The sequence below is a fragment of the Adiantum capillus-veneris genome, chromosome 14, assembly GCF_014529385.1.
Source record: "Adiantum capillus-veneris isolate H3 chromosome 14, ASM1452938v2, whole genome shotgun sequence".
Taxonomy (NCBI): domain Eukaryota; kingdom Viridiplantae; phylum Streptophyta; class Polypodiopsida; order Polypodiales; family Pteridaceae; genus Adiantum; species Adiantum capillus-veneris.
The window spans coordinates 136,637,773-136,660,837 of NC_140944.1; the positions used below are offsets into that span (position 1 = coordinate 136,637,773).

General features: G+C 39.3%; 1 protein-coding gene across 4 annotated transcripts; it reads left to right on the top strand.

The window, feature by feature from the left end:
- Nucleotides 1-94: 94 nt before the first annotated feature.
- On the top strand, nucleotides 95-22,604 carry LOC147443204 (uncharacterized). Of its 4 annotated transcripts, XM_086529110.1 has the most exons (5): nucleotides 95-14,462; nucleotides 14,628-15,068; nucleotides 15,165-15,346; nucleotides 15,506-15,965; nucleotides 21,833-22,604. In XM_086529110.1, exons 1-2 carry the CDS (start codon nucleotides 14,262-14,264, stop codon nucleotides 14,844-14,846), a joined length of 420 nt encoding a protein of 139 aa, XP_086385236.1. In that variant the 5' UTR covers nucleotides 95-14,261; the 3' UTR covers nucleotides 14,847-15,068; nucleotides 15,165-15,346; nucleotides 15,506-15,965; nucleotides 21,833-22,604. The 4 variants fall into 4 exon arrangements, with proteins under 4 accessions (XP_086385236.1, XP_086385234.1, XP_086385235.1 ...); XM_086529109.1 differs by lacking the exon at nucleotides 15,506-15,965 and having other exon boundaries at nucleotides 8,909-15,068; nucleotides 21,833-21,953; nucleotides 22,044-22,604; XM_086529111.1 differs by having other exon boundaries at nucleotides 8,911-15,068.
- The last annotated feature ends 461 nt before the right edge of the window (nucleotides 22,605-23,065 follow it).

The window sequence follows — 23,065 nt, forward strand, 5'->3', positions numbered from 1 at the left end:
GAGAGAGAGGGAGAGAATAATTGCATGCAAGGCTTCTCTTTTATAGGCAAATCAGACTCCTCATTTCATCTACTCTTAATTGTTTCGACTTTCCTGGACAACTTTTCACCTTTCATTTCCTCCACGCTCTTGACTATTCACACTTTTTCACATCCTAATACAATCCATTTTTCATAAGAGATCCACATTTCCTACTAGGATTTCTAACCTTTTGCCATTCACTTTCAAAGAAATCTACAATTAAATTGAATTAGAGCCACCTACAAGGGTGCAAAAAACATTTCAGATCGTCATTAATCCCAAATATCTATGGCATTATGTTTCTTCATAGCATCATGAAATTTCCATTGTTAGTGGTGGTGCTCACTCTGTCATTTCATTTGTTCTTAGCATATTTATGAAATTGTACCTGGCAATGTGCGTATTTTTGTTGTACTCGGCATCATCTTGTCATATACATGGTCCAGCTCTTGAGAATATCATTTATGAATGGACATGATGTATTCAGAACTTGAGCCAATGAGTCCATTGGGGAGGGGGCACTCTATTAGTAGGGGTATGTGCATGTCTATATGCGTAGGTAGTACAACTATGTAAATGCATCAAGCTAGCTAGCTAGCTAGAGAGAGAGAGAGAGAGAGAGAGAGAGAGAGAGAGAGAGAGCCTCTCTCCATGACTCACAAATAAATGATCGGATAGCAATGAATGATTGGTTTGAATATATATATCCTTCTCTCTCTCTCTCTCTCTCTCTCTCTCTCTCTCTCACAGGAAGGACTCCAAGTGCCAAGTGAGTTTATGCTTGCAATTTTTCAAATCTATGAGAAGGTGATGTACATTGTGACCAATTCTCTTTGTTTTTCAAATTTTAGATTTTTTTGTAAGCACTATTGGGGTTAAACAAGGATGTCTATTGTCACCAACTCTCTTTGTTTTATGCATTGATCAGGTGGAATAAATGGTATTACTTTATGTAAGAAGACAGCATTGAAGGGTGTCGCTATTTGCAATGTGGTAATCATGTTTTTGTTGTATGCATATGATGTAGTGCTTCTAGTACACACTTTAGAGGATGCACAAAAGCTTATGGTTGTCCTTAAAAAGGTTTTTCTTGCATAGTCGGTTGATTGTGAATGAATCCAAAACAAAGGTAATGCCTGTGAAAACCAAGCATAAGGAGAAACCATGCATTGTGTACAACAGTGAGACTTGAAGTTGTTGAGAGCTTTATGTATCTTGGCTTTGAGGTTTTGACCAATCACAAGTGGTATGAATGTGGCATGTGTCATTTTGAAGCCAAAAAGAGATCATACTATGCATTTAAGAACATGTGTAATGCGAAAAACATTAAGTGTTTGGTTCTCAAGAAGTATCTTTTTGACACATTGGTGACACCGGTTCTTCTTTATGGGGCTGGATTGTGGAGCGGGAGATCTCAAAGTCTACTTGGAAAGAGTTTGAGAATGTCTAAAAACGTCTTCTTACAAACTTTCTCCAAGTTAAAACACAAACATCATATATATGCTTCTACTTTTTGAGTCGGGATCTCTTCTAATTAATGTTATGGACATGGAAAGGGTTGTGGAGTACATGATAAAGATCCGTTTGACGGGCTTTTACATCAACTTTCTACAATTGCACGGGAAGTAAGGAACGTTCAAAAGACGCATAAAAGCAGGATCTTGAGCGCGGGATGGATGCAAGACATAACGAAGTGGTTTGGGAGATGGGATGCATTACGCTTGTTACATAATGTCTCAATAAACTCCCAAGCGAATGAAGCTTTTCTACAATGCCAATGTATTATGGCTTGAGAGGATTCCGGTGGGTCACGCTTCATACATTACACCATCCATATTGTCCCCAAGTACAAAACTATGTTCTTCGCAAAAAGAAGAAGTCATACTCACCTTACATGCTTGAGACTATCCCCTTGTGAGTAATATGCATTGTCGCAGCCATTAGGATTAGCTTCTACTCCCTTCGATGCGAGACAGGGCGTCGAATAAATGAAAAAGAGTTAAATCGATTGTGCACATTATACTCACTGCAAGTTCGAGAGTCTGAGTATCACACACTATTAGAGTGCTCAGCTTTTGGTCGCATCCAAACTTGATTTTCTCAAATTTTTAGCCATGACTTAGACTTACACACTTTCCTCTCCCAACCACAGTGTGGGCTCTTCATTGCAACTCTCATCACCACAATTTTGAAACATCGAGTATCACTCATCAACCACACACATACTGCATCACATGTAACATGTAACTTTGGTCCTATAGGTCATATTTGACCTTCGAGGACGATATTAAAAATTATCTCTCTCTCTCTCTCTCATCCAACCTTAGTGCAATCATTGCATGAAAATGATGAGCTTGTATACCCACAGTTGTGTCATGGGGAGGGGGGGGTATATGAGCAGTCTTGAGTTTCATACATAGTCAAATATACTGAGCAAAAGGAGCTACCGCCATAGAAAAGAAGATAATAAATACAAGCAAGTACAAAATACTACACCTACATTTGTGAATGCAAAAAATAAAGTAAAGTTATTTCTTTGGACAATGTTGAGTGGGATCACAGTGTTGTTGCCTCCACTGTTGCACATTCGACACATCACCATGAGAAATTTCATGGGCAAGTCTTCCATATACATTGTAAGAGGATGGATCCATAGGAGGTCAAGACCTCGATAGCACTCCAGCTATGTGCCCTCTATTGATCGAAACAAGATTAACGAACGGTAAAGAAACCTTGATTTACATCTACATGAACCCTTGGCTAAAATCTTCTACTTGTTGGTGGTAATAGAGTCAACGAGAAAAGGTGGTCAGATGCTAGCACCCCCTCTCTTGGAAGCCCTTGTTGCACCCTCTTCAAATATAGTTGACACTTCTGCAGATGGCTCACTACATTGTCCCTTGTTAAGCCTTTCACATTCATAGGCTACATTATGGTTTTTAGTAACGCCGTTTGCACGCCAAGGTGAGTGACTGCATCCAGCAATCTCTTGTATAACTCATGTGTCCATACAAGATGAGGGCGCTTTAGAATGCAGACTGAGGCCTCCTCATGTACATTCTCAGTTGGAGAAGGCGTCGATTGGCCTGCAACATTGCTTCCCTTAGATGTGTAGTGCTCTCTCTCTCTCTCTCTCTCTCTCTCTCTCTCTCTCTCTCTCTCATTTTAAACCTTTGGTAAGAGCGAGCGGGATGCGTGGTAGGCGGGTCGCATGAGCTTGTGCTTTTGAAGGGCATGCACTTTTTCAATTAAGGGTCTTTTCCTCAAACTAGAATTGAAAGATTAGAGCACTCAATTTGTTAAAGTATCTTGAATTGCCTCTCTCCATGCCATTCTGAATGGATGCTTAGGTCATGCTTAGGTATTTATCATCTTTCTTGGGTGCCTTTCCTTCCATCAACATTTTGATCTTTATATTAAAGTTCTTCACATGTTGTGTGCCATATAGTGTACTTAGCTGGGTGGGATAGTGCGGATAGCATTTAGACGCCCTCCATCGGTTTTAAGAACAATGGAATTCCAAAATGATGGACGACAATGTCCACTCTAGAAAATAAATAGACATCACCCAAAGACTTGAATAACCTAGAAAGCAAGAGTTGAAGCAATAGGATATAGATAACTAGAGAGTAAGCTTCTAGATGAAACTTGGGGAAGCCATATGCAAGCCTTTTGCAAACACACACGTCCTCTCCAAGAGAACCCATGGCCAAAGCCATAACCAAGCTTGCCATAACTTGATCTTCTTCTCGTCGTTACATTCTCCCTCTTTTCTCTCCTAGCTCTCAACTTTGCCATAGCTTGAATCTCCTTTGTCTCATTCCATTCTGTCATACCAAGTAGTACAATTTGTGATCTTCAAGTGAAGGTGAAGAAGAAGAGGGTCGACTACGTCACCAAGCTTCTTCAATAATCCTCAAAGCAAGGAGAAGACTCTACATATATATACCAAGGTATTTTTTTTTGTCATCTTCATGCTATTGTACATCTTGAATTTGGTTTTCTTTTCATTCTGAGTTAATTCATGTTGAAGCTCTCATGTTTTCATAAGCAAGCTTTGAGTCTTGCTTGCTTGAGAAGAACAAATTATTAATTTTTGTTGTTCCTTTCAAATTATGATTCATTCTTAATCTTTAACTAACAATGTTGCTAACCGCTAACTATAATGTTATTTCAAGTTCTTTACATTACCAAGCTAGTATGGTATAGAGAGAGTAGAAAACACTCTCTTTATTCAAAGGTGCTTGGAAATCATACTTATCTAGATAGTATGCATGATGAATGGCGACTAATATCTATAATTATCCCATAATCCCCTGCAAAAATCTCTTATGGACTTTTAAGTTACTCTTATTCTCTTACCTAAATTACTCAATGGGTATAAATGCCATAAATCAAAGACACTTAAGTATTGGAATTTTTTTGTGTGTAAAACTTGGAACTAACCTCATTTTCTAAAAGAGACATTATAATTTCTCCAAAAGGAATACTTTCATGAAAGGATCACAAATTTCTTCGATTATGTATTCAAGTTAAGTGAAAAAATAGAATCTTTTTTCCCCTCTCTACAAAGTATGTGTGTAAGATTTTTAGTGATCTAATTAAGTTAGCATCTAATTCTCTCAAGAGGAAATTGTCTTGAAGAATAATTTTATCATAATCAAAGGAGTTTTTTTTTCTTCTGAAAGAGGATTCTCATTCCAAGTAAGATTATTCTCCCCCCGCTCTCTTGTCATTTGGAAAACCTCCAAATCTTTGAGTCTCTCCTAAATCTTTTCAATCCTTTCTACGGAAGCAGAGGTATACCTAAATCCAATCTTAAAGAAGGATTTGTTAATTGTTCATATTCCATTGTATGAGCATATTTCACTACACTAGCATGTACACTCTTAAGAACTTTGCATTTACTCTTATACTATCATTCATTGAAGGGTTCTACTTTTGCATAATCAATTATCTACACTTGCATAATCAATCAAAGGAAGTTTTATGATTATTTTCCTTAAGATTAAAAATTGGTACACTTTAAAGTTTGCATTTACAAATCATGGCTCACATTAAAGCAAAGGTCATTGTAGAGAGCATTCACATTGTTCATTTCAAGTTTATCTACTTTCATTTTTTTTTTTTGCAATTACAAAGGGGGAGTAAGGGGATAGCTTCACGAAAGTGATGTCCGTGTTGCTTGCACATAAAACTCCCACCACTTTCATGGAGATGCCCAATGGGTGGCAAATGATGCAAGAAAGAAAAACAGGGAGACGATCAAAGACGCGAGTTAACCTTGAAACCTATGTCAAGACAAAAACTTAACTCCCAAGAAACTGAGAAGATTTGATATGGATAGCCCTAGCGTAACATAGAAAGTTTAAGTGTGGAATTTATCTTGAATGTTTGGAAAAAGGTTGGCGCATGTGTTTACTTGTGGGATGCAGTGGGAGATGGTCCTTTCTATCTAGGATTGATACCTATTGGACTATATTTTGAGTTTGGGTTCATTTAATACCCTGGAGTTGGGATTGGATGGGAGTGAGTCTCGATTGAGTGGGAGGACCCGTGGATGCGTTTAGAAATCGGATTAGTCCGAGTAGGCCTGATGCCGATGAGAATGGAGGCAGGAAAATGGATCGAAAAAGAGATTAGATAAGGGATGAAGATGTGGTTTAATTAAGTAACTCTTCTAATTGTTTGGTAAAAAGGAACCTTGGAAAGGCAAAGAATCTAAATGGGATATTCCTCATCAGCTAAATATTTACTCTGCTTCTCATATTATTTATCTAAAGGGAACATAGAGTAGAGTAATTTTGTAAGCCTTTTCCAAACAAGATAAATAAAAATAAGAATTAGAAATTGTGTAAAGGCACCGCCTCCACATGTGGCAGAGGAGATAGGATACGCAAAGGAGACATGATACTTGAGTCCTAGGACGAGGAGAGGAATCCCAAAATCCAAGCCAACAAAATCGAGCAAACCGTAAACCGAGCAAAACTTACGATGTTTTTTGACACAAAAGCGAGCAAACCATAAACGAGGCAAAACTTACAATGTTTTTCGTGCAAACCATAAACCAAGAAAAAGTTATAATGTTTTTTGACACAAAATCGAGCAAACCATAAACGAGGCAAAACTTACAATGTTTTTTTACACCCTTGTGCAATATATTAGTTGTATATATCTTGGATATTTGCTGGTTAGAGACACTTCCTACTAAGTTTCTTTACCTTAAAAACAATTTTTAAATTGTTATATCACTAATACATGCCAAAAACCTTCCATCAACATTGACATTAACCAAATTGGTGTATTCACTGCAAGAGGTTGTGTGCTCTTGTGACGCTGTTACTGACGAAAATACATTGGGTTTTTATAACCCGGGCGTCGCTAATAGCGTCGATATGGGAACGTCGCTATAGGTGTCACTATAGCGGTCGATATATGCGTCGTTATAATCGTCGCTATATAGCGACGATTATAGCGACGTTTGCATGCCATCTATAGCGACGTTTATAGCGACGCAGCAGAGCCTTTATATAGCGACGTTCATAGCGATGCCCGAGAGGAAAAAAAATTGGTGGCAGGGCATTGAATGCCTTGTCACCCATCAACCATATTGAATGTTTTATTAATTGATTCACCTTTGAAAAAAAGTGCAAAGGTAGATATAGACCTAAAATAGTCACCCACAAGACAATATAACCATTAACTCCATCATTCATAGTGCGTATTGTTTGCAAAATAAAGATACAAAACTGACAAGCGTGAATTGATGAAAGTAAATCAAGGCCGATTGTACATATCATAGGCAAAATCACTTGTTGTTAAACTTTGCAAATGTAATAGTTACAACACCATTGTCATTATTAAAAAAATATACATGGTTTTCAAAAAGACGTATAAAAGTCGTCTCATGATACATAAGCTATGACAAAAAGAAACTAATGCTATCTAGCTACGGCTAGACTGACGTCGTCTGATCAGACGTCTCATGTCCAAGTGGCATATCTGTCGAATTCTGCAAAAAAAAAAAGAAGACAGCTTTTTGTAAATATAAACATATAGTGACGTTTATAAAACAATACAACAAATAGAAAAGAATAAACCCTAATACTAACCATGCCGCCGCGAGAACTCAGAATGTCAAGTAGGGCGTTTAAGCCCTTCCTGCCTGCGTACTCGCGCTCGTAAGGTGTGGGATCATGTCCTGTCATCATCGACCACTGTCAAAACATACAAAGAATCCATTATGTTAGAATTTAAAAACCCACAAACCCTAAACTATCAAACATAAAGAGCAATGCGAAAACACTTACAAAATCGGCCTCAAATGATGCCCACCCGCTGCTCCCCAAGTGGTGCGAGCTCCCTGTCTCTACTCGCTCTGGCTGTCTCCTTTTGTTACTTCCACTTGTCGAGATTCTCACGCGCTGCTTTCTTCGCATTCTTTCAATCTTCTTTGGCTAGCCAATGTGGTGTGTTCCACCCATGCTTGATTGCTTTTTGCACTTCGGAACGCTTGTGCTTGCAGTATTCGCGCATTCGAACCTTCATCACGTCTTCATTGAAGCGCTCATCCCGTGTTGGAATGGGAAACTCGTCATGAAGCATGCTGATGACTCTGTCTTTTAAATCAGTTGGTACTTCACTCTAGGTGTTTAGTATGTAGTGTCTAAACACCTGAGAGCAAAGACTGGGCATGCGCGAAATCACCTTCTTGTCTTTATCATCCAAGATGATGCCGCCGTTGAAGTCGACGGAGTAAGGCAAGCCCTCTCGCCGCTGATGCGTGAACCTGGGTGTCCCGACAGGGGTCTCTAGCGGCGTGTCGACGGGGGTACGGACGTCAGGTGTCTCCACTGGAGTCTGAGCCCCGAAGCGAGGAGTGTCCACTGGAGTGACTCCTGGAGGAGTAGCTAGTGGTGTGTAGCCGCTAGGAACGGCTGTTAGCCGTGCAAAACCTGGTGTCGATGGCGATGCCGTGGCTGGTATCGGGGCGGGCAAAGAAGGGGAGGGTAAAGAGCCTCGTCAAACATGAGGCGGTGTCGAAGCATCGGCGACGGCATCCCCACATCGTCTCGTCGACACCGAAGCTTCGGAGCGCGCTGAATGCTCTGAAACAGAGGGAGATGCAGATGGAGTAGGAACGCGCGATGGTGCGCCAGAGCGATGACAGTCCACGTACCACTGTCTCTGCTGGGGTGACAAAGAAGAAAGAAACTCCTCATCATCCATACCTGCATTAAACACACAAACATTTAAACTTAATATTGAATGAATGGAGTAGAAAACATGGACAAGTAGATAGATAGATAGAGAGAGAGAGAGAGAGGAGGGATTCCTGTGTAGAGAGTTTTCATTGAATGAGGGTGAATTTGTAAAAGAACTGCGCTCCGGATGCGATGGAGACTGAAGCTGCAATCACGAAGGAAGTCCGTATCTGCTCATAGATGTTGCTTGCCCCGCCACTAAATCTAGTTGATCGGGTGAAAGAGACGCTAAGAAGCAGTAGTAGTGCTTCTTAGCGTCTCTTTCATCACTAAATCTAGTTGATTGGGTGAAAGAGACACTAAGTAAGCAGTAGTAGTGCTTCTTAGCGTCTCTTTCATCACTAAATCTAGTTGATTGGGTGAGAGAGAGAGAGAGAGAGAGAGAGAGAGAGAGAGAGAGAGGAGGGATTCCTGTGTAGAGAGTTTTCGTTGAATGAGGGTGAATTTGTAAAGAACTGCGCTCCGGATGCGATGGAGACTGAAGCTGCAATCACGAAGGAAGTCCGTATCTGCTCATAGATGTTGCTTGCCCCGCCACTAAATCTAGTTGATCGGGTGAAAGAGACGCTAAGAAGCAGTAGTAGTGCTTCTTAAAGTCTCTTTCATCACTAAATCTAGTTGATCGGGTGAAAGAGACGCTAAGAAGCAGTAGTAGTGCTTCTTAGAGTCTCTTTCATCACTAAATCTAGTTGATTGGGTGAAAGAGACACTAAGTAAGCAGTAGTAGTGCTTCTTAGCGTCTCTTTCACCCGATCAAAGATCTAGCGGTGAGACGAGCTGCATCTATGAGCAGAGATAGATCACTCCCTTCGCGATTGCATCTTCAGTCTCCATCGCACCCAGAGCCCAGTGCTTGTCGTCCCTGCTTGTGAGAACATACCTAGAGCATACGTACCTGGAGTGGACGCAAAGACCATTAAATACAATGACGCATATAAATAGAAATGGACAAAAAGCCACGTGAACACAATATATATTATAAAACGGGCAAAATTGTTCAAAACGGAGAATCGTACAAGAATCCCAACTATCTCTTTGGAATGTTCAAAGGCTAGCAACAACAGAACGCGTTCTTTTTCTATTCAGCTTGAGTGATGGAAGAGGCAAGTCGATAACTCAGAATTTTCAATCGAAAGAGAGAGAGAGAGAGAGAGAGAGAGAGAGAGAGAGAGAGAGAGAGAGAGAGAGAGAGAGAGAGAGAGAGAGAGAGCACACAATCAAATCTTGCAGTCGACCAACCAGGTGGTGGAGGTGCATGTGGCCATGGATTGCCCAGGATGTGAGTGCAAAATCAAAGGAGCGTTATACAACATGGAAGGTACTTAGAGAGCCAGAGTTTTTACAAAACGGAGCAAAATTGTTCAAATACAATATTTATGGCTTTAAGAGATCTCTCTCTCATCCTCGCATAGCTCAGCATAACTTCCTATACCTATATAGAGCTCTCCGTTTAAACAGATGTCCTCCGTTTCATTTAGGATGTGTGAGGTTAACTAGTTTCTTTCCTGCTGCCATTGAAGCAGATGAAGGTCGACTCATGAAGCGATCTGCCAAATCTTCAATGCCGGGATTGGTGGATCTCCTAAAACCTTTCAAATAGGCATTATATTTCACACTTTGAAGCACAGCTAAAGCCATATCTCCACATGCTGCCTCGTACAAACTTATGTGATCCTTATTACCAACAGAGGTACGCATACTAGCATGTTTTGACTCATACAAGTTTGTATGAGGGAAAAAGATACCTACAACATCTTGTGATACAAATATTTCTCCCCAATGAGGCACTCTTACATCCCAACAAGACAACCATGTCTCTAATGAAGCAATCTCCCCTTCAATGGCCATTCTTGTTTTCCAAAATCTTCTAAGCTCTCCCTTACAATGCTCAGCTGCATTCTCTGTAGGTGCAGTTCTCCACTTGCGACACAAAATCTTGTGCTCCTCTTGAAATGTGGGACGGATGCAATTGGTAGTATGTCAAACCATACTTTGCTCCCAATGAAACAAACATGATCTCTCTTTGTTTGGAATAGACTTCTTTGCTCCTCCAAAATAAACAGTACGCACAACAAACCAACTGCCATGAATCCCCTGAACTCTCGCTTATCAAAACCCTATTCCTTAACCACATTGTTCAGCATCTTCCAAAATTCAATTTGAGCATATTTATTTCCCACGCTAAACTTGACAGTTGTAATGGTGAGTAGCTTTGTACATAAGAGGGTCATAGACATGCGCTGACATAGTCGGTCATCCTTGAACACGATGAACATGATCAAAGTGCACCCACATCTGCTTCAAATTATCTCCAGGGAGCATCCGATTCACCAAATGAACTCCATTTCCTGGTCCCTGAATTGACATTTTAAATGCATGCGGCTGTACCTTATCACCCAAATGTCCTAGAAAAAGGATACTATGGATAAAAGGATCTGTGCACTTTCTTTTCAAGTCAACAGTACCTCAAGACCCTTTGAAGTGATATTCTTTGATCTTTTTGCAGACTCCAAACTTCATTCTACTCTCCTTTTATTTGAAAAGGAAGTCATAATGTCAAGGAATTCAACAAACTCCAAATCTTTAATCATAGCACTTGCTGTTGAACTTGCTTCAATAAGATTTTCCATGATAAGTTCATGAGTGGTGGCCCACTCCAATTGTTTCACAGTCACCAAAGGATCTTGACTTGCATGATCAATCAACATTTCATCTATGTGACTTTCAACCATCCGACTCCTCCCTTCTGCACATGGATGATTATATGTTCTCCAAGATGCAAAGCACACCTAGTACAATTATGCTTATCTCTAGGCAAACAATAGTAAATAATTGCAGGACATGTAGAGACACTTTCTTGCATTTGTCCACAATGAGTGCATATCAGTGTGCCATATTGAGAGGAGATCAATCCTTTAGGACTTGATTTAACAAGACGACCTCTCCATGAGACTCATTGAACATATTTGAGCACAAATAAATGGACAATCAATGTTAATGCAACGCAAATGCCTAGAGCATCTGCTAAATCTGACAATACCATTAAAGCTGTCACTGCTACAAGTGACATACTCTGTCCACATGTGACTATCATATCTTTGCTACATACCACTCATACCTGAAGAATGACCAGCTGGTGGTAATTCAAAGCAATATACCCATCATAATGAGCTCGGAGCTCATCAATAGAGACCACTTTCTTGGCTTGATGGAGCGCAATATGTAAATTGCTTTGCAAAGGCATGCACTTAATCATGTCAATCACACTCGCATTGATCTCTGAGTGAGGTACTTTGCAAAGATCATTATTAGAACGGTGGCCATTGTTGTCTTTCTTGTCTTGAGAAACTTTGCCAATGCCTACATCAATCTGATCCTCACTTCTAATATCCACCTTGTAGAACTCTGTTGCTCATGATCAAGCATAAAAGTTTGTTCACCATCTGCTGATATAGTAGCTTCTACCTTGACTTGCGGTCCAAATAATGTTAATGGACGGAGACAAAAATTAGGATCATGGACCTCAAAATATTCTTGCAAAGAAGGAAATGTCAAAAAATGATTCTATTCTCAAACATCACTAGCTTCTGTCCACGCCCTGACCCAAAAACTATAATGCATCTCCCCATGGGTTAATAGTGTGTTGAGTAGAAGGTTAAAAATATTGATCTGGATAAGAAGAAAGCAATGGTAACCTATAGATTGATACAGCTGGTTAAAAGAGAATGGACTGATATGGTTACAATTCTTTTCATAGCCATAAGCCGCCTAGGAGGCTTGCACGTTCTTGTTCCCATAATCGACAATCATTGCTTTATAAAAATATATTATAATAAAAGGTTTTCACTATATAAAATATTTACAACATGAAATATAAAGTATTCAAAACGAGCCTACTTTTAGTTTAAAAAACACTTTAAAAACCTTTAAAATTTTGGAAACACTACCATAGTAATGACAATCAAAAGTGCTAGCCGAATTTCACCTACCCTCTCAATATCTCAAGCCCAAATCCCCTCTTCAAACCTGATGCAAAATTAGACCTGCGCTTGTTTTTCTCTTCAGACGTGATGAAAAGAGTTCTTCTAAAGCCCTCTGCCTGCGCTACTCTCAAGCCCTCTGCTTGTGCTAAAGCAGTCCTCTGCTTGTTCTTCTCATGTCCTATACCTGCGCAATGTCATCTCTAATTGCACTAATGAAGTCCTCAGATTGCGCTATTGCTTTTAGTTTAAAATTATTCCTTGGTTTATGATGTCTCAGAGCTTCATGTCTTAGAGTTTGAGTGTGTTTCATTAAATGATGACAACAATACTTTTTAATGCACATTTTTTTTTCTTGATTTATTCGAGCTCCACATTCACACCATCCCTAGAGCCTTGAAATACTTCCCGAATTAACCTCTAAGAACTCCCTGTAGCCATCCATACCAGTGTGGATGGCTAGAATGAATTTCTAAACGTCAAATTTTATCTATCTGTAAGCTCTCTCTAGTTATCCACGTCGGCGTGGATGGCTAGGAGAAGTTTTAAACATAGATTATATGCATAATATAGTTATATGCAAAAATCTAGCAGGTTGAATGAAGAGTGATTTGCAGAGTTCTATTGGCTCTCTCTAGCCATCCACGCCGGCATGGATGACTAGAAGGAGTTTCTTAAGACATTGTTTTTTGATTCTGGCAGTGATTTTTGAAGACATGATTTTTGAATTTGGTCATGCTTTATTAAACTCAGTAAGCTCCCTCAAGCCATCCACACCGACATGGATGGCTAGAAGGAATTTATGAAGATAAAATTTTATAATTTGGTCATGCTTTTCTTAAATCTATAAGCTCCCTCAAGCGATCCACACTGACGTGGATGGCTGGGGGGATTTTCAACAATAAGATAAAGTTTTTGATTTTTTGAATTGCCTCTAGGCATCCGCATCGGCGTGGATGCCTGGAGGAAATTTCAGCGACGTAAATAAATTGGTTTTGGTTGTGCTTTGCGAGTCCTTCAATTCATGGACAAGGTCAAAGAGGGAGACGACTTTCTTCAACTCAAGATTCCACTATCTTAGAAAGTAGTGATCAAATAAGTGCAGTCGCTATCACAGATATGACAAAAGGTTTGGAGACACAAGAAGAGGAGATGCAAAGTCAAGACTTGGGGCTTGGCTCCATAAATGAAGTTGATGAGTCTCTTGCCCCGCAAGAGGCATGTTTACAAATAGTGCCTTATGTCGTAAGAGATGCAGTAGCAGTAATCAGATACAGACAAAGGGGATGAGCACAAGCTCTACATGCATAGAGGACAAGATATTCTTCAATGTACTCGCATGTTTAGTTGTTTTGATTGTCCACCAATTCCTTTATGTCGATTGATCCCCTATGCAAGGGTGAGAGGATTAAGAAATGATGTCACTAGATTGAAAACTGCTTTTGCAAAAGAGGGCTACATGCAAGAAAAATGAGCTTTTATTGTTTCAATTTGGAATTGTAAGAAGGAGAAGGCTTATGTGACAAGTATTTCATTTCTCTACTTTGATGTTCCTTACTGTCTGGTTGTTGGGTGTTTTTCCTTGTTATCATAAATAGTTGTTAATTGTTCTTTTTTGTGTATGATTATCTATTTTGTAGCGGACCTTATTTCTTCATGGGACCCAATATGGGTTGATATACACAAAGAGTTTGAAATTGAGCTTTCTAAAATACCAAATCTTCAAGTTCTCTCTAATAAAATGTTCTACATTTGGGAGGGTAATCATAGAACGGTCACTTGGACGACTGGTATTAAAGAGAGATCTTCCTCTGATCGAGAGAAACATTGGAGTGTGCTTTGTACAGTTATTGATCCTACACGAGTGCCAGAGATAGATCTTCTTAGTAACTTGCAAAGAATGAATTTTTAAGTTTTATGACTTTCCATATATTTTAGCACAGAATTTCTTTTATGTTTCTGACTTTGTATGTATTGTATATGAACTTGGAATAGAATGAACACACATGTCCTTGTTGTCACTCATATAAGGGATGAGCTTGTCAACTACATTTGTGCAACAGATTATGAAGCCTATGTAAAGGGGTTTCCAAAAAAAGATCAAAAGTTGATTGTTGCAGTCCGTAAGAAATACTCGAAGGGTGTGGAGCCTTTGTATCCACTTACTCGTCAATACTTGGGAAAGCTCCTATACGATGTAAGTGTCTCTGGCTTGCTTTTTTAGAACCATCTTATGTTTGTTTTTTGTGAAAATTATATATTTTTAATTATGTGTTGAAGGTTAAAATGTCCAAGTAATTGAGCCAAAGAGTATGTGTTTTTTTTTTTTTGCAAATTATATATTTTTAAGTATGTGTCGAAGGTTCAAGTGTCCAAGGAATTGAGCCAAAGAATAGAGCAAGCTAGGCACACAATGACAAATGAAGAACTTATAAAGGAGGAGGAGAAGATTCTCAATGATTTAGCACTCAAATATGGAGAGCGCGTTGGGAAGGTGGTTGCATTATTTTTGTCTAGGTGTTTTGCACATAGTGTAATAGTTGTTGGAACTTGGTTCTTTTATTCGTTGCTCACAAATTGAATTGCTAAATATTGTTGATTTGAATCTTGCACTGGATTGGATGGTTCGAGTTCTTGCGCTCAAGTGGGGTCCTGACAGTTGGACTACGCTTGAGAAACTAAACTTGATTGATATGCATGATGCTCTTGTCTTGAGCAAATTGCTATGGGTTTCCTTGCTTGAGGCAGACAAGATTACTAGAGAATCTTATGGTTTAAAGAAAGGAGATCATGTGTATCACATGTAAGTAAAGATTCTTTGACTTTTAAGAATCTTCGAGGTAGAATTGGTAGTTTTTTGTGATTATTTTAGTTTTTTCTCCTATTCCTTGTTTTGTAGTTGGATTCATAGAGAGAGCCTTCTGCAAAGGATTTTGGACAGGGCCACAAAGTTTGTGGAGGACTTTATCATTATTGTTGATGGTATTTTGCTGCCTCATGATTGCTCTCTTGCCTCCTATTTTGAGGAGCTCAAGTTTGAAGCACGACCCTATCTTTATCCTTTGGAAACCTCTCTTGAAGGTAAGACAAAAGATGTTGACAAGCAAGCTTTGAAGAAAGTGGACACAATAAGCATGGCATCTCAATGGCTAGCCTATAGGTCAAGCTAATCATACTTTTATTTCAAGAATTTTATAATTATGAAGGTTGCAGTGATGTTATTTTGTTTGTTTGTTTTAGATTTCTATTATTCTTGGTTGGAAAAGGCTTTCTTCTAGGAATCCCATTCTTAGCTAAGCATTGGGCACAACTATCTACTGGGGAAGAATGCATGTACTCCCCTTCCATGCATAAGCTCACTACTTGGGAGATGGAGACATGTCCATGGTGGATAGACATGGCTTTTGGGCATCTATTGGCTTGAGAGAGAGGGCTTCACAATACTATGATCAGATCTGGTGGCACATCTGCTTGATGTGCCTCTCCCTCCTAGAGTGGATGAGGTGATATCCAATATATGGTTACTCCAAACAGTTTCAAACATAATTTGTTGAAGATATTTATACTCTATTTTTCCTTATATTATTTGTTTTACATATTGGTAATATTGTGTATTTTTTTTTTCTAAGCTACAAATACTTGTGCAAGGGAAAGGAGGTTGTTGAGACTAGGGTGGTAGAGAACATGGACTGAGAGCATGGTGAGCTATCACTTATGATGCAATTGTTTGTTTTGTTTCATTTATTGGAGTTAAGTCACTTTGTTTAGCCTCTTGTATCGCAGTAGCTCCTGGGGAGATTGTTGCAAAGAAAAACATTTCTTCTGTCTACATCGTTGATATTCCCTTGTCTTCTCTGTCCTCATCGTCTGACTCATGACGCATGGCCATTTCTAGGGACTACATAGCCATTGCTGCTAATTTTAGGGCCGATGTTTGACATCCAACATGGATTCGTGTTCATGAGCACATGGGATGTGCACTGTAACATTTAATGGCCTAGTAACTTGTGTGTAGCGGAAAATAGCATGAACATAGTGAGCATTTCAGAATAGATTTCTAATGAGATCAACAAGAGTGCTTGGGTGGAGAGAGCAATAAAAAGCATAACACCTAGTTAGATAGCATGAACAATACTTCAAAAGAGAGAGAAATTAAGTAATTGACAACAGTTGAGGACCGGATTTGCATGGAGCCGGTCCCCCCTCCAAAAAGGCTTTGTATTATGGTTTCTCCCATCAAGAGAGACACTTTACAATACAATTCTTTGTGTTCCTTCAATACTAGCTAGTGCAATGAAGATGGAAAATTCATGCACTAAGCAAAACACTTATCAAACACAACATCAATTACCTCACGGTTTCAGACCCAAGACCTCACACACCTTCGAAGATGGTGAGAGCTAGTGGGGTATGAGAGTAGATTGAGAGGAAGAAGGAGTATTCTTACGAGAAAGATGTACATCTCCTTACATAATCGCTGATATTAGCATAGATTAGCTTACTAATTAGCATGGTAGAGGAGATGAGCATGCATTGAAGCTTGGCTCTTGGTTGGATTTGCATCACAAAGCCAAGAGTTGTTGGTGTAGGCCTCCCTTCTCACACGCTTGGATTAGGTGGTAAGCTTTCCATTAAAGCTTGAGAAGGAGAGAGAGTCTTCGTTGCTTCACACATGAGATTGTGTGAGTGTGTGTGTGATAATGCCTTGCAAAAATCAGCCCCCTCTCTCTCTTGGTCGACCCCCCTTCCTAATTACTCATGCTACAACCCTATTGGACCTCGCCAGCCTCAGGCAATGGAAATTAAGCACCATAAGTGATAACCGTCTGACAAGTGTCCCCTTTTTCCATTTTGTGAGAGCTTTAGGTAATTATTTAATTCATCTAAACTCTCATTGGACCCATTTGCCTACTGGCCAATAGGAATCAGGCAAGCCATTGGGATGCTGAATGCTCATTGGTCCCCTCGGGAGACTGTCCAATAGTCTTCTAGAGAGCTTAATTCCAATTGGTTCTTTTATTCAGTGTTTTTAAATTAATTAAACTAGATTTAATCTAGCCTAATTCTCATTGGTCCACCTCCATGGCCATCCAATAGGATTTGAGTACACCTTGTGGGCATCTGGCCTAGGGAGCTGACATGTGTTCCTCTTTCCCCTTGTACAAATGAAGCTTGTGAGTGTGTGTGGGTGTTTCTCTCTCATCCCCTACTTCTTGGGCTCGTCCCCTCTTATGTAGGGCTTGACAAAGACTTTTTGGGATACACTCAAAGCATCCAATTTCCCTAATGTTTGACCTTTGGACACAACCTTTGAATTTTGGAACCTTAGAATTTTGGAAGTCTCAATGGGATTTTGAGCCCATTGCTGCACATAACTCTTTTGTAGATGGCCCCCCCTTTGGATCCCTACTGTGGCCAGTCTGCTAGCTTAACCAATATTCTAGTTTTTTCTCCCCTGGAACCTCCCCATATCAAATGATCAGTTTAACATGAGAAAATCATTTAGGAGGATTAGATATTTCTTATTATGACATTACCTCTCTCTTGAAATCATAGTCGTCCTGGACTATGGGGTAGAGAAGATAAAGCATATTCATTAGTCCTTTTCCTCGCGGGTAGAGGATCCCTATGTTACCCTACGCCATCGTTCCAGAATGGATGACTAGTCCATTTGGCGCTTGAGAGCCTCAAGCATGTCTTCACATTAGTCCTATCAGTCTTCCATAGTAGAGTGACAAGCTCTACTTGGTGTTCGGGAGACGTCGTCTCCGCAAACTTGATCTAAGCATGCATACTACATTTTTGTGCACAATAAAGAAAAAGAGAGTCTTATAAGACAAAAACTTTGTTCGTTTTAAACATTTGTACATTTGCCTACTCTAGGGAAGCATTGTAAGCATTGACAAGGTTTAGGTTATCCTTTAATTGTATGCCTTGCATCCATCTAGCATCTTCAAAAGGATAATTCTTAAACTTAATAAGATATTTTCGGATAGTCTTACCACCTCTTAGTACCTTGTCTTCATGTCGGAGAATGGACTCGGGATGCAACACCTCTTCTTGGTCCTCGATCTCCGGTGGGTCTTCAATAGTTGGTTCTTGAGTGGCTCTCCTTTGTAAGGCTTTAATAGGCTCACATGGAAAGCATTGTATATGAGCCAATGGTTGGGCCACTTGAGTTGATAGGCCATCTCATTGATTGGCCTAAGAATTTGGAAGCGACCATAGTACCTTTTTGCTAACTTAGCATAGTACTTTTGGTGTCCCGTAGGATTCTTGCCTGTCGTGTGCCTTAATCGAGCTTGGGAAATTTGAGTAAGACCCAATCATTTTCTTTAAAGGCTTGGGCTCTTCTGCGCTTGTCAGTAGATAGCAGCCTTTTGCATTTTTTGTGAAATAGAGATAGCATCCTTAATCTTTTGGAAAGATTCTTGTAGGTCTCGGCTATACTCATTTGCAGCAAAGCTCTTTCCGTGTACCTTAACACTAGGTTGGTAATGGGACACTTTTATATCCTATTAAGTGACCATTTTCCTTGAATTATGTCAAGAGTTTCAAAATGGATTTTGAGGTGCTATCTATCTAGAAAGTTGTCTCATGAGCTGAAAAAAACTCGACATTTTTTTGGAATATCAATTCCATCTTTAACCTTGTCCTTGCACAACATTTCACAACCTAAATTGTGTGAAAAAACGGGTCCTGTTTTTGGCTTTTTTTCAACTTTTTGCAACTATACCACTCTAGAATTCATGTTTGTGAGGTCTATAATGCTAGAGAACTATCTTTAGTAGTCCTCAACATGTCTTGATGCTTCTAGGGAGAAATAAATGTTAAAGTTGTAAGTTATGACCAAATTACAAAAACGGGTCCTGTTTTTGGCTTTTTTCAACTTTTTGCAACTATACCACTCTAGAATTCATGTTTGTGAGGTCTATAATGCTAGAGAACTATCTTTAGTAGTCCTCAACATGTCTTGATGCTTCTAGGGAGAAATAAATGTTAAAGTTGTAAGTTATGACCAAATTACAAAAATTGTCAAATCCTGCTTTTTAGCCAATTTTAGCTCTTCTATGATTTTTTTGGTGGCTTTGATAATATCCAAATGCAGTTTTGATTTTCTATGTCGCATATTGTAACATAAAGCTAATATTCCTTGAGTTTTAGGGCACCTAATACCCTATTTTGCATAGTAGACAATGATGGTTGATTTTTTCAATTATAGAAGAAAACGAAACATTCTAGTATATCAAGTATAGCTTTTTCAATATTGTTAGTTTCTTGTGACAACTACATGCATTTTGTAGGTAGAACCATATCTAGTCATGAGGATCAAATTTGGCTAGATATTGAATAGTTTCTATGGGATTCCACAACTCATAATGTTGAACCCAGTTTTTTCATGTTTGCTGTATTTAGCACTTCATATTTGTCCCCAAGGTTCCCCTTGGTAAGAGATGTATTATTCTTTTGACATGATCCATGGCTCCTTATGAACCTAAAGGACAATAGGGAACTAAGAAAACATGCATATATTATTTGTATTGAGCATGGCTATAGAAACTTTGATGATAGGTTTGCAGAATGGTAAAAATTCAACTTTTTTTGTACCTATTTCTTTTGGCAAAACAAAAAATAGTGAGTGAGAAGCAATCATATGTTCTGATCACCAACCCATTGAAGTTAACTAGGGAATTTATCTCAAGTCCTACAAAAATCCCTAATCTTATTTTTATGCAACAAAACGTAAGAAATGACTATTTTCATGAAAATGTACTGGTCCATCAACTTTGGAGGCTTGGTGTGACCAAAAGATGAGAAATTTTACAAGTTTCTTATTTTTTCCATGTGTAGCAGGCCTTGAACTATAACCTCATGAAAGGATTTTACAAAATGAGTGGATCTACTATGGTTTTGGAGGTTTTTTTCAAAACCCTGAAAGAACACTTTTATGTCCTGTTAGGTTACCAACCTAGTGTTAAGTAGCAAGGTACTTTTTGATCTTCCCTCAATTACCTCAAAAGGTGCTTTTCCCGTGGAAGTATGTACAATGTTATTGTAGGCATACTCCACTAAGGGTAAGTACTTCTCCCATTGGGATCTTTGATCTACTTCCGATACATAGGCTTTTAGTAGATCGAGAATTGTTAGGTTAGCTATTTCACTTTGGCCACCCGTTTGCGGGTGATAGGCCGAAGAGAAGTTTAGCCTTGTCCCTAAATTCTCAAAGAGACCCTTCCAGAAATTATTGGTCATTCTAGGATCTCTATCTGACTATGGACATTGGCAAGCCATGGTACTTGAAGATTTGTGCAATGAAGAGGGTTTCCATTTGATGGGCTTTGATAGTCTTTTTGATAGGTATAAAATGAGCTTGTTTACTGAACCTGTCCACTATTGTCCATATTCCCGTATTCCCATGGATAGACTTAGGCAATCCAAAGATAAAATCCATGGATATGCTCACCCATGGTGAATTAGAGATTGACAAAGGTTGAAGCAGCATAAGTGATAGCCTTCTGAAAAGTGTCCCCCTTTCCCCTTTTGTGATAGCTTTAGGTAATTATTTAATTCATCTAAACTCTCATTGGACCCCTTTGCCTCCTGGCCAATAGGAATCAGGCAAGCCATTGGGCTGTTGAATGCTCATTGGTCCCCTTGGGAGACTATCCAATAGTCTTCTAGAGAGATTAATTCCTATTGGTTCTTTAATTAAGTGTTTTTAAATTAATTAAACTAGATTTACTCTAGCCTCATTCTCATTGGTCACCTCCATGGCCATCCAATAGGATTTGAGTACACCTCGTGAGCATCTGGCCTAGGGAGCTGACATGTGTCCCTCTTTGCCCTTGTGTACAAATGAAGCTTGTGAGTGTGTGTGGGTGTTTCTCTCTCATTCCCTACTTCTTGGGATCGCCCCCTCCTATGTAGGGCTTGACAAAGACTTTTTGGGACACACTCAAAGCATCCAATCCCCCTATTGTTTGACCTTTGGACACAAGCTTTGAATTTTGGAACCTTAGCATTTTGGAAGTCTTAATGGGCTGAACCTTAGGGTCTTTTGAGCCCATTGCTGTACATAGCTCTTTTGCAGATGGCCCTCCCTTTGTATCCCTATTTTCCCTCCTTTGGATCCCTACTGTGGCCGGTCTGCTAGCTTAACCAATATTCTAGCTTTTTCTCCCCTAGCACTTCCCCATATTAAATGATCAGTTTAACATGAGAAAATCATTTAGGAGAATTAGATATTGATTATTATGACATGCACGTTTGGATGGGACCTTGTGCGTGCGTGGTGGGAGAACAGTCGCATGGGCTGCTGATTTCATTTTTTTGGATCTTCCCATTGGTGGTTCCCACTTCGCCTCCCCTGTTGTGCCCCTTTGGGATATTTGTAGCGAGGACCATGTTTGTGCAGGCATGCAACTTGCATATTAGAATTTGTCAGAATTTGGGTGGTTGTTAATCATGGTCTCTATGGCAGGTTTGTGCTTCAATCATAATTTTATACCATACTTGTCTATATTTTTGTTGTGTGTTTTCTATTGTGAATTTTGAAGCCTCTTGTAGGAGATACCATTGGCTGGGTTGAAAGATTTTCTGTGCATCAGAGATGGCTATTCATCGTCGCATTGTAGTCCTCCATCATGGAGATTATGGGTATGGTAATAGATTTGGTGGTCGGATTGAGGTAATGCTCTTCTACATATTAACTGTTTGTTTCTTATTTTGGTGTGTTATTGTTATTCTTATTGTTCTAATTGTCTATGTTGTGGTGTAGTGTCATTGTTTTCTCTTACTTATGGTGCATAGGGTTGGCATGCAACCACCTTGCTTTGTGGCTGAGAGAACCCCACTATTCAATCGACTTGGTATGCAGCCTTTGGATTCTTACATGATGCTACACCATCTTCCAGAGTCTTCTTTAGCGAGATCATAATCAGAGTAGCCATGGCGTGGTGGCTTGCAACAAAGTCATTCTTTTATTGCATGTTTTTTGGAGCTTCTTTGTAGGCATGGAGGTTTTTGTTTGGAGTTGGGATGTGGTATAACGCTCATATTGGTAGCATGCTTATGCACATGGTAGGTGTGTGCAGCAGTCAACAGTGATGACACTTTGATTTCAGATTATGTGCAACCATTATTTTGCCCTAAAAAGCAAAGAAGAGAGGGGGCCTCCACCTCTCTTGATGTTGATGATGTGGGTGACATGCCTTTGCGTGTCAACCCCTTTGATGACTAGTGAGAGTCCATCATACTTTAAACTATTTTGTCACTTTTTTGGTATCATTGTTCAATATTTAAGAATTATGGGTAATGATTCAAACAACAATTTGAGGTTTCTCGTGTTTCTATGATGTAGGTTCTTTATTTCTTACATGTGGGTTGTGAGACTTATCTTTTTCTTTTTGTATAGAAGTGTGTTGCCGGTTTATGCTGAGTGGATTGCAAAAACCATGGCTGCTGATATACGATACGATTTGACACCCACAAGAAGTATCAGGGGTGAAATGTCTTTATTGATGACAAGTGTGACTCTTCATAGTCACAAGATGGACATTTCTTGTTGTTGTTAGAAAAATGCACGTCATGTTGCTCTCTACATCCCACCCAATATTCCACTTGTTACCTTACAATTCTAAAGAAATCTTTCTTTTTTGGGTATAAGATATGACAATTGTCTCTTAATATAGTTTAGAAACTTTGTAGATGTATGAGCATTGTTGAGTTGCATTAGATTGCTCGTTAAAATTTAAAGTTAAAATTAAAATTATAGTGTTGAATGTAGTTGTGGATAATGAC

Bases quoted from the DNA above. Each gene is read 5' to 3' on its own strand.
- LOC147443204 (XM_086529108.1), top strand. From the start codon at position 14,887: ATGGTTCGAGTTCTTGCGCTCAAGTGGGGTCCTGACAGTTGGACTACG. The intron at 15,069-15,164 runs GTAAGTAAAGAT...CTTGTTTTGTAG, and splicing joins GGAGATCATGTGTATCACAT to TTGGATTCATAGAGAGAGCC. The intron at 15,347-21,832 runs GTAAGACAAAAG...AGCCTCTTGTAG, and splicing joins TTTGGAAACCTCTCTTGAAG to GAGATACCATTGGCTGGGTT.